The 10,929-nt window shown below is 44.2% G+C and overlaps 1 protein-coding gene across 7 annotated transcripts in view; it reads left to right on the forward strand.

Annotated features, from left to right (window-relative positions):
* LOC135517186 (dmX-like protein 1) overlaps window positions 1-10,929 on the forward strand; it is a 54,344-nt gene that overhangs the window by 41,206 nt on the left and 2,209 nt on the right. For 5 of the 7 annotated variants that reach the window (XM_064941301.1, XM_064941470.1, XM_064941557.1 and 2 more), the window contains exons 34-44: window positions 647-764; window positions 1,113-1,175; window positions 7,210-7,296; window positions 7,993-8,114; window positions 8,371-8,509; window positions 8,638-8,698; window positions 8,941-9,068; window positions 9,346-9,423; window positions 10,012-10,103; window positions 10,239-10,291; window positions 10,605-10,822. In XM_064941301.1, the coding sequence (XP_064797373.1) occupies window positions 647-764; window positions 1,113-1,175; window positions 7,210-7,296; window positions 7,993-8,114; window positions 8,371-8,509; window positions 8,638-8,698; window positions 8,941-9,068; window positions 9,346-9,423; window positions 10,012-10,103; window positions 10,239-10,291; window positions 10,605-10,822 (1,159 nt within the window). Of the gene's footprint in view, window positions 1-646; window positions 765-1,035; window positions 1,176-7,209; window positions 7,297-7,992; window positions 8,115-8,370; window positions 8,510-8,637; window positions 8,699-8,940; window positions 9,069-9,345; window positions 9,424-10,011; window positions 10,104-10,238; window positions 10,292-10,604; window positions 10,823-10,929 lie in introns of those variants that run through there. The other 2 variants (XM_064941722.1, XM_064941803.1) reach the window with 2 other exon arrangements.

Below are 10,929 nucleotides of genomic sequence, written 5' to 3' on the forward strand. Positions count from 1 at the left end.
CTATTTTAATATCAAGGGATATTTCACTTTCTCTGGTCATAGGAACAACATGAATTTGTGCATGAGACAGAAATAATGTGGTGTGTTTCAAGTTGGGCCGTCAGGAGGAAGACAGTGTCTCCTCTCTCTGGTCAGTTTCACCAGAGAAAAAGAGAGGACAGTGAGGGATGGACCTTCTGCTTCTCTCTCCCACCACTGAGACTGACCATCAGTCCAGTAAAATAAAAAAGCTAATTATTTCAATTTATTCTCAGCTGTGCCTCCCAACTGATACAACAAATTATCTAATTTGTGATAAAAGATTGAGTCTAAAATATAATATGGTCTGAGAAGAACAATATTGGCAGGCCAAGCATAGTCAATATGCTGTGATAATGTATCAGTCCTACTGCACAAAACCTTCCTACAGAACTGTTTTTATTAAGTTAATGTTGCATATGCGCATTACAAGTCCTTTTCTAAATAAATCTGAGTGTCAGATCTAGGCTTGCTTTTTGACATCGAAAGTGATCTTGACTCCGAAAAGGTTAGTGACCACTGCTGTAACTATGGGTTTTGGGTACACACTGATATGATCCACACCAAAGTCATAAATGCCTTTTTGTAAGTGAGCTGTATAACCGAGGGGAGTGTTGTGTGGCTGCAGGTCCAGTCACCACTCTGCCCTGCCTGTGAAGAGGCTGTGGCAGTACCTGGTCAAACAGGAAGAGGTGCAGGAAACATTCATCCGCAATATCTTCACCAAGAAACGAAACCAAAACGAGGTAGCTACCGCTCCACTTCACCCACCGCATGCTGAGCAGTCTGAGCACTGACACATTGCACACTGTCACTAAATAACATCTCCCATTGAATAATACCTAAAACAGCTTTTCTAGTCCCAGAGAGCGTCATTAACTTTTTCTATCCCTGTTGACGCATTTGTGCTTTTGTTTTGCATGGTTCCTGTATTTATATCCTAATTGCCTTTTACTTTGTGGATTTCTGGTGAATAATATTGTTCTTAAACCCTGATAATTAACCGTCTAATTCTAGATTGTGTTTCCTGTTGACTCTGCATGATTCATCACATTGTTTTGTCTGATGTCTTGGGGGCTTCTCAAATAATTAAGTCGATTGAGGACCTCAATGAAAATGACAAATGTTCAGGGATGGAGGAGCCTAGCTGTAACCAGGTACTGCTTTGGATAATTTTGGTGGTGTGGGGGTTTATGGGTTGTAATTATCATGCTCATTGACCAGTAAAATCATTTCAGTTTTTTTCCTGTTTTTAATTGACACCTGTGTTTTACACTGGGAAAATGTCATCTATTTCCGCATCCACTTCCATTCCGCGTTTTCTGTTTTTAACTTGACTTCAAGATTATATCATGAAATTCATAAAAACAGTCATAGTTTTGATATCTTCACTATTATTCTACAATGTAGAAAATACCAGTCAAACATTTGGACACACCTACTCATTCAAGGGTTTTTCTTTATTTTTACTATTTTCTACATTGTAGAATAGTAGTGACGATATCAAAGCTATGAAATAACACATATGGACTCATAGAGTAACCAAAAAAGTGTTCAGACAAAATATATTTTATATAGCCACCCTTTGCCTTGATGACAGCTTTGCACACTCTAGGCACAACCAGCTTCACCTGGAATGCTTGAAGCAGTTCCCTCAAATGTTAAGCACTTGTTGGCTGCTTTGCCTTCACTCTGCTATCCAACTCATCCCAATTTGGTTGAGGTCGGGTGATTGTGTAGGCCAAGTCATCTGATGCAGCACTGCATCACTCTCCTTCTTGGTCAAATTGTCCTTACACAGTCTGGAGGTGTGTTGGGTCATTGTCCTGTTGAAAAACAAATGACAGTCCCACTAAGCGCAAAGCAGATGGGATTGGCGTATCGCTGCAGGATGCTGTGGTAGCCATGCTGGTTAAGTATGCCTTGAATTCTAAATTAATCAGACCGTGTCACCAGCAAAGCACCATCACACCACCTCCTCCATGCTTCACGGTGGGAACCACACATGCAGAGATCCTGTTTACCTACACCGCGTCTCACAAAGACACGGTTGGAACCAAAAATCTCAAATTTGGACTCATCAGACCAAAGGACAGATTTCCACCGGTCTAATATCCATTGCTCGTGTTTCTTGGCCCAAGCAAGTCTCTTCTTCTAATTGGTGTCTTTCGTAGTGGTTTCTTTGCAGCAATTCAACCATGAAGGCCTGATTCATGCAGACTCCTCTGAACAGTTGCTGTTGAGATGTGTTGAACTCTGTGAAGCATTTATTTGGGCTGCAATTTCTGAGGCTGGTAACTCTAATGAACTTATCCTCTGCAGCAGAGATAATTCTGGATCTTCCTTTCCTGTGGTGGTCCTCATGAGAGATGGTTTCATCATAACGCTTCATGGTTTTTGTGACTGCAAATTTTCCGGCATTGATTGACCTTGATGTCTTAAAGTAATGATGGACTGTCGTTTCTCTTTGCTTATTTGATATGTTCTCGTCATAATATGGACTTGGTCTTTTACCAAATAGGGATATCTTCTGTACTGATTGGCCCAAACACACTAAGAAGGAAAGAAATTCCACAAATTAACATTTTAACAAGGCACACCTGATAATTGAAATGCATTCCAGGTGACTACCTCATGAAGCTCGTTGAGTGGATGCAAAGAGTGTGCAAAGCTGTCATCTATGCGAAGGGTGGCTACTTTAAAGAATCTTAAAACAATCAAAATATATTTTGTATTTAACATTTTTTAGGTTACTACATTATTTCATAATTGTGATGTCTTTACTATTATTCTACAATGTAGAAAATAGTACAAATAAAGAAAAACCCTGGAATGAGTAGGTGTGTCAACTTTTGACTGGCACTTTATTTATTTATATGTATGTAAACTCAGCAAAAAAAGAAACGTCCTCGCTGTCAAATGTGTTTATTTTCAGCAAACTTAACATGTGAATGAACATAAGATTCAATAACTGAGACAAGTTCCATAGACATGTGACTAACAGAAATGGAATAATGTGTTCCTGAAAAATCAGGGGCTCAAAAGCAACAGTCAGTATCTGGTGTGGCCACCAGCTGCATTAAGTCCTGCAGTGCATCTCCTCCTCATGGACTGCACCAGATTTGCTAGTTCTTGCTGTGAGATGTTACCCCATTCTTCCACAAAGCACCTGCAAGTTCGCAGACATTTCTGGGGGGAATGGCCCTAGCCCTCACCCTCTGATCCAACAGGTCCCAGACGTGCTCAATGGGGTTAAGATCCAGGCTCTTCTATGGCTGTGGCAGAACACTGACACTCCTGTCTTGCAGGAAATCACGCACAGAACAGAGCAGTATGGCTGGTGGCTTTGTCATGCTGGAGGGACATGTCAGGATGCAGGAAGGGTACCATATGAGTGAGGAGGATGTCTTCCCTGTAACGCACAGCGTTCAGATTGCCTACAATGACAACAAGCTCAGTCCGATGATGTTGTGACACACTGCCCCAGACCATGACGGACCCTCCACCTCCAAATCGATCCCGCTCCAGTGTACAGGCCTCGGTGTAACGCTCATTCTTTTGACGATAAACGCGAATCCGACCATCACCCCGGGTGAGACAAAACCGCGACTCGTCAGTGAAGAGCACTTTTTGCCAGTCCTGTCTGGTCCAGTGAAGGTGGGTTTGGCCTACAAGCCCTCAGTCCATCCTCTCTCAGCCTATTGCGGACAGTCTGAGCACTGATGGAGGGATTGTGCGTTCCTGGTGTAACTCGGGCAGTTGTTGCCATCCTGTACCTGTCCCGCAGGTGTGATGTTCGGATGTACCGATCCTGTGCAGGTGTTGTTACACGTGGTCTGCCACTGCCAGGACGATCAGCTGTCCATCCTGTCTCCCTGTAGCGCTGTCTTCGGCGTCTCACAGTACGGACATGGCAATTTATTGCCCTGGCCACAGCTGCAGTCCTCATGCCTCCTTGCAGCATGCCGAAGGCACATTCACGCAGATGAGCAGGGATACTGGGCATCTTTCTTTTGTTGTTTTCCAGAGTCAGTAGAAAGGCCTCTTTAGTTTTCATGACTGTGACCTTATTTGCCTACCCTCTGTAAGCTGTTAGTGTCTTAACGACCATTCCGGCGGTACATCTTAATTAACTGTTTATGGTTCATTCAGCAAGCATGGGAAACAGTGTTTAAACCTTTTACAATGAAGATCTGTTTAGTTATTTTAAGTTTTACGAATTCTCTTCGAAAGACAGGGTCCTGAAAAAGGGACGTTTCTTTTTTTGCTGAGTTTATGTATGTATCTCACAGACACAGACACACACAGACACACACACACACAGACACACACACACACAGACACACACACACACACAGACACACACACACACACACACACACAGACACACACACACACACACAGTGCCTTCTGAAAGTATTCAGACCCATTGACTTTTTCCTCATTTTTAAGTTACAGCCTTATTCTAAAATTGATTACATGTTTTATTTATTTTTATCAATCTACACATAATACTCCATAAGGGTAAAGCAAAAACAGGTTTTTAGAATTGTTTGCTAATTTATTACAAATTTTAAAAAACTATATCACATTTACGTAACTATTCAGACCCTTTACTCAGTACTTTGTTTGGCAGTGATTACGGCCTCAAGTCTTCTTGGGTATGATGCTACTAGCTTTCCACAACTGTATTTGGGGACTTAATCCCATTCCTCTCTGCAGAGCTTCTCATGCTCTGCCAGGTTGGATGGGGAGCGTTGCTGCACAACTATTTTCAGGTCTCTCCAGAGATGTTCAAGTCCGGCCTCTGGCTGGGCCACTCAAGGACATTCAGACACTTGTCCCGAAGCCACTCCTGCATTGTCTTGGCTGTGTGCTTAGGGTCGTTGTCCTGTTGGAAGGTGAACCTTCGCTCCAGTCTGAGGTCCTGAGTGCTATGGAGCAGATTTTGATCAAGGATCTCTCTGTACTTTACTCTGTTCATCTTTGCCTCAATCCTGACTAGTGTCGCTGCCGCTAAAAAACATCCCCACAGCATGATGCTGCCACCACCATGCTTCACCATAGGGATGGTTTCCTCCAGACGTGACGCTTGGCATTCAGGCCAAAGAGTTTAATCTTGGTTTCATCAGACCAGAGAATCTTGTTTTTGAGTCTTGAGGTGCCTTTTGACAAACACCAAGCGGCCTGTCATGTGCCTTTTACTGAGGAGTAGCTTCTGTCTGGCCACTCTACCATAAAGGCCTGATTGGTGGAGTGCTGCAGAGATGGTTGGCCTTCTGGAAGGTTCTCCTATCTCTACAGAGAAACTCTAGAGGTCTGTCCATCGGGTTAAAACAAAAATAATATTTACATTTAACCATCATATAACTAGGCAAGTCAGTTAAGGACAAATTCTTATTTACAATGACGGCATACCCCGACCAAACCTGGACAACGCTTGGCCAATTGGCACCACCCTATGGGACTCCCAATCATTGCCGGATGTGATACAGCCTGGATTCTAACAAGGGACTGTAGTGACACCTCTTGCACTGAGATGCAGTGCCATAGATCGCTGCGCTACTTGGTCACCTACCTTACCAAGGCCCTTCTCCCTCGATTGTGCTGTGTTCCTAGAGCTGGCCCCCCGGACAGTCTTGGTGGTGTAAGAATGAGAGGCCACTGTGTTCTTGGGGACCTTTAATGTGGCAGACAGTTTTTGGTACCCTTCCCCAGATCTGTGCCTCGACACAATCCTGTCTCGGAGCTCTACGGACAATTCCTTCGACCTCATGACTTGGTTTTTGCTCTGACATGCACTGTCAACTGTGGGACCTTATATAGACAGGTGTGTGCATTTCAAACATTCTTATGTAAATTTTATTTTTTATTAATTTGCAAACATTTCTAAACTGGTTTTTACTTTGTCATTATGGGGTATTGTGTGTAGATTGATGACGAGGATTATTTTTTTAGAATAAGGCTGTAACGTAACAAATTGTGGAAAAAGTCAAGGGGTCTGAATACTTTCCAGATGCGTTGTATATCAAATTATATTAGTGAATTAATTTACTTCAACCTAATGCATTTTATGGAGGTTTTACATTGCATTTTGTGCTTTTTGCACTTGAAGACCATTTTAAAAAACGGAACAAATAAAACATGGAAGTGAATGTCTCACTTTCCCAGTGCATTATTCATTTGGCAAATTTCCCAAGTCGTTTGAAATAATTGAACCAATTAGTTAAGCAATTTGGCTCATTTCAAAAAGCTGCATTGGTTTTATTGAAATCGTGTTAGCATGAGCTAACAAATGCATGTGCATTGCTTTCATTAGGCAATCTGAGATTTGTATGAATTTTGTAATGAACAGCTTCATAAAGAACCAAACAATGTTTATACTGTCATGGTATAGAGCTACATAAAAGACATTGCCATGCTTTTATCTGAATGTTATACAGTAGACTAGATGTAAGACAAAATTCACTATATATACGGTATATGGTGTGATTTTACACTTTCAGAATTTTTGGACGGTAAAATGATGACATAAAACGCATGTTCTGTACTCTGTGATAAAGCCTTTTCCTAGTCTATACAGTGATTAGGTTGCCATAGTTCGTCACAAAAGAATTCCACAGAATGTGCAGAGGAGAATAAGACTGTCATGAAGTCCAATAGGTTCTGATTAGCAGGCCCAGAGTGTCACGTTGAATGTTCGTCGGGTTAAGATGAAGTACGATGTGAAAATGGCAAGTCACCATATTTAGACTTCATAGTCAAGCCGAACACTCTGAGAGGAAATGTGGTATTTACCATTTAATTAATTGTGATGTAGAAAGTAATTCAACCTAATGTTCTGTGAAAGCCTCCGTTCGGCGTCTCGTGTCAATACATCCCTTTTATATTATACAATAAGACGCCCATCTCAGTGGGTTTGCTGAGCCTCGTGTGCTGAGCATTGTCTCCAGAGGTTGAAAATGGCACTAATCTTGATAACTGTGGGTTCTTGACGCTCTAGTCTCCCACCCTGTAGCCCTGAGGCAAGGCTCTGTTAGAGATACACACCCTCCTACTGCAAACAGGCATGCGTCGTCCATTCATCTCCCACCACTTCCTTTAGGTCACACTGAAATGATTCAGACGGGCAGAGACTGTATAATGATTCAGACATGCAGAGACTGTAATGATTCATGCATTGCTCTACAGAGCGAGGCAGATCTGGGCAACCCCGGAGGCAAGGCCCGGATCATCCACAAGGACTCGGACATCATTACCGCCTTCGCCATCAACAAGGTACTACACATGTTCTCCACAGGAGACGTCTGTTCTAGCATGTTCTCCACAGGAGACGTCTGTTCTAAGCATGTTCTCCACAGGAGACGTCTGTTCTAAGCATGTTCTCCACAGGAGACGTCTGTTCTAGCATGTTCTCCACAGGAGACGTCTGTTCTACGCATGTTCTCCACAGGAGACGTCTGTTCTACGCATGTTCTCCACAGGAGACGTCTGTTCTACGCATGTTCTCCACAGGAGACGTCTGTTCTAGCATGTTCTCCACAGGAGACGTCTGTTCTAAGCATGTTCTCCACAGGAGACGTCTGTTCTAAGCATGTTCTCCACAGGAGACGTCTGTTCTAAGCATGTTCTCCACAGGAGACGTCTGTTCTAAGCATGTTCTCCACAGGAGACGTCTGTTCTAAGCATGTTCTCCACAGGAGACGTCTGTTCTAAGCATGTTCTCCACAGGAGACGTCTGTTCTAAGCATGTTCTCCACAGGAGACGTCTGTTCTAAGCATGTTCTCCACAGGAGACGTCTGTTCTAAGCATGTTCTCCACAGGAGACGTCTGTTCTAAGCATGTTCTCCACAGGAGACGTCTGCGTCGTTATGTTAGACTAGCAAGGTGTCACATTGGCTCAATAGGCTGTGTGAAGTGGAAGGACTGATTTTGGATTTCTCTCCTCTTTCTCTATTCTCTCTGTGTCCCAGGCTAATCGGAACTGCTTAGTCATGGCCTCCACTCATGACATCCAGGAGCTGGACGTGTCCTCCATCTTGGCCACTCAGATTCTGACGTGGATCGATGACGATACGGAGGCCGAGGCCAAAGGGTGAGCCCGGATCTCAATTACCCAAACAAGAAAATAAAGTGTCTTCTATAGAGTTGTGTAGGAACTTTGAGTGTCCCTACCTGTGATTTGGCTGCTGAATACCTCCTATTGACCATATCAGAGATGTTTAGATTGGCAAGAAGTAAAAGCCTGACGCTTGGTTCTTGGATGCAGTCAGCACTGTGTTAATACTGTTCTGTCTGGGAGTGTCCTCTCAAACTCTTCTCTCTCTCTCACATATGCACTCTCACACTAGTGATGACTTCCTGGTGATCCAGGCCCGGGACGACTTCAACACCCTCCACGGCACCACCCCCTATACCCACAGCAGCCTAGGGACGCCCATCAACATGCCCTGGCTCGGGGGCCTGCAGACGGGGAGAGGCGCTGCCGTGGTGAGGCCGATAGAGCTTTTATTGCGGTTCCTTTTTCTTTTCTTTTTTGCCACTGATATTGAGCACAATGCAGTACATTCTACTAGCATGTCTTGTTGAGTATCTTGTCCTTTTATTTCCTGGTGCAGCTCATCAAAAGGAACATCAACAATGTGAGAAGGATGACCTCCCACCCAACCTTGCCTTACTGTAAGTAGATGTAACTTCTTTCCTGCTTGTATACAATGACTGAAACTGCCACACATGCTATTTATGTGGACCATGTCTATTTTGTTTAGACCTTGATGTTATCATCCTTGCCTTGTGCTAATATTCCAAGAATATACACACGTCCCTTTATTGTCAATACTACATTGGGATTGGTGAATCCTATTGGTGAATCCTATTGGTGAATCCTATTGTTGTGGTTACCAAGTCCCTCCCTCCCTCAGACTTAACAGGAGCGCAGGACGGAAGTGTCCGGATGTTTGAGTGGGGCCACTCTCAGCAGATCATCTGCTTCCGAAGTCCAGGCAATTCCAGAGTCACACGGATACGATTCAACCACCAAGGAAACAAGGTGACTACATTTTCCTTCCCCTTTTGCACCCTTTTCCCAATTTCCCTTTATAGTGCACTACTTTTGACCAGGGCTCATAAGAATCTGGTCAAAAGTAGTGCACTGGAACGCATATTTAGTTTACATTTAATTATTCACCAAGTAACGTTTTCCCCGCCCAACTCAGTCCCTCAACAACATGGCTACTGCTGAGGAATGATGTAGTTGCTGGACATTACTTTTACTCCTTATTTGAATGATCTTCCTAATATGGTCATCTCTTGGCTGTGTTGTCCAGTTTGGTATCGTTGACGCTGACGGAGCCCTACGTCTATGGCAGACCAATACGACTGGGAACACCCCTAAACCCTACCTGGTAGGAACAAAGCGCCTCTCTCTCTCTCTCTGTCTACATGTAACTGCCAAAATAAAAGAAACACTTGAGTAAATGAAGGATACAACATATATTGAAAGCAGGTGCTTCAACACAGTTGTGGTTCCTGAGTTAATTAAGCTATTAACATCCCATTATGCTTAGGGTCATGTATAAAAATGATGGTCAGAATGACAAATCCCCCATCCACACGGCAAGGGTGGTCACTGAATGGTTTGATGAGCATAAAAACGATGTAAACCATATGCCCTGGCCGTCTCAGTCACCAGATCTCAATCCAATTCAACTCTTATGGGAGACTCTGGAGCAGCGCCTGAGAAAGCGTTTTCCAACGTCAACAAAACACCAAATGATGGAATTTGTTGTGGAAGAATGGTGTCTCATCCCTCAAATAGAGTTCCAGACACTTATAGAATCTATCCCAAGATGCATTGAAGCTGTTCTGGCGGCTAGTGGTGACCCAATGCCCTATTAGTACACTGTATGTTGATGTCCACTTTATTTTGGCAGTTAGCTGTGCCTCCTACTGTATGGTAGCGTTGTTTATTGGTGATGTTCTTCCCTCCACAGACATTGCAGTGCCATAATAAGACGGCTCACGACTTTGTGTTCGTGGGCTCATCCTCCCTCATAGCCACAGCAGGGCTGTCAACAGACAACAGGTACACTTCGTAGCCCTGCTACAGAGCCATGTGATCAAACCTCTCAATCACTTCACTGGGGACCAAATGGGCTGATGTTATAGAGTGCCTGTTGGTCTAATGCGCTGTAAGTAATGCTTTGTTTTGTCTCCATAGGAATGTGTGTCTTTGGGATACATTGGTGAATCCAATGAACAGTCTAGTGCACGGTGAGTCCTCCACAACACTATTAACATTCTAGTGCACGGTGAGTCCTCCACAACACTATTAACAGTCTAGTGCACGGTGAGTCCTCCACAACACTATTAACAGTCTAGTGCACGGTGAGTCCTCCACAACACTATTAACAGTCTAGTGCACGGTGAGTCCTCCACAACACTATTAACAGTCTAGTGCACGGTGAGTCCTCCACAACACTGGCTCTTTCTATTGAAGCCAGTAAATCATCAACAATAATACAGAAAGTAGCCAAGTTAGCTACATTTAAGTTGTTCCTATTTTGCCCCTCTCCTCTCTCTGCAGCCTTTAGTTGTCATGAGTCGGGGGCCACGGTGCTGTCGTTGGCCCCCAGGCAGCAGCTGCTGATCACAGGTGGCAGGAAGGGCTGGATCAGCGTGCTGGAGCTCCCCCACAGGCACCAGCGCCAGAGCTTCCAGGCCCACGACTCCCCCGTCAAGGCCCTGGCTGTGGACCCCACCGAGGGCAGCTTCATCAGCGGCTCTGCCGAGGGCAACATCAAGGTGCCCTCCCTCCCTCACTAGCCACATAGTCCCCCTCACTGCACCTGTTGCTTGTTTATTCTTTTTAGGTGACTGGGTTAGGATGGGTCAAAAACAACGGTTGTGGA

The sequence above is a fragment of the Oncorhynchus masou genome, chromosome 1 (assembly GCF_036934945.1).
Source record: "Oncorhynchus masou masou isolate Uvic2021 chromosome 1, UVic_Omas_1.1, whole genome shotgun sequence".
NCBI lineage: Eukaryota > Metazoa > Chordata > Actinopteri > Salmoniformes > Salmonidae > Oncorhynchus > Oncorhynchus masou.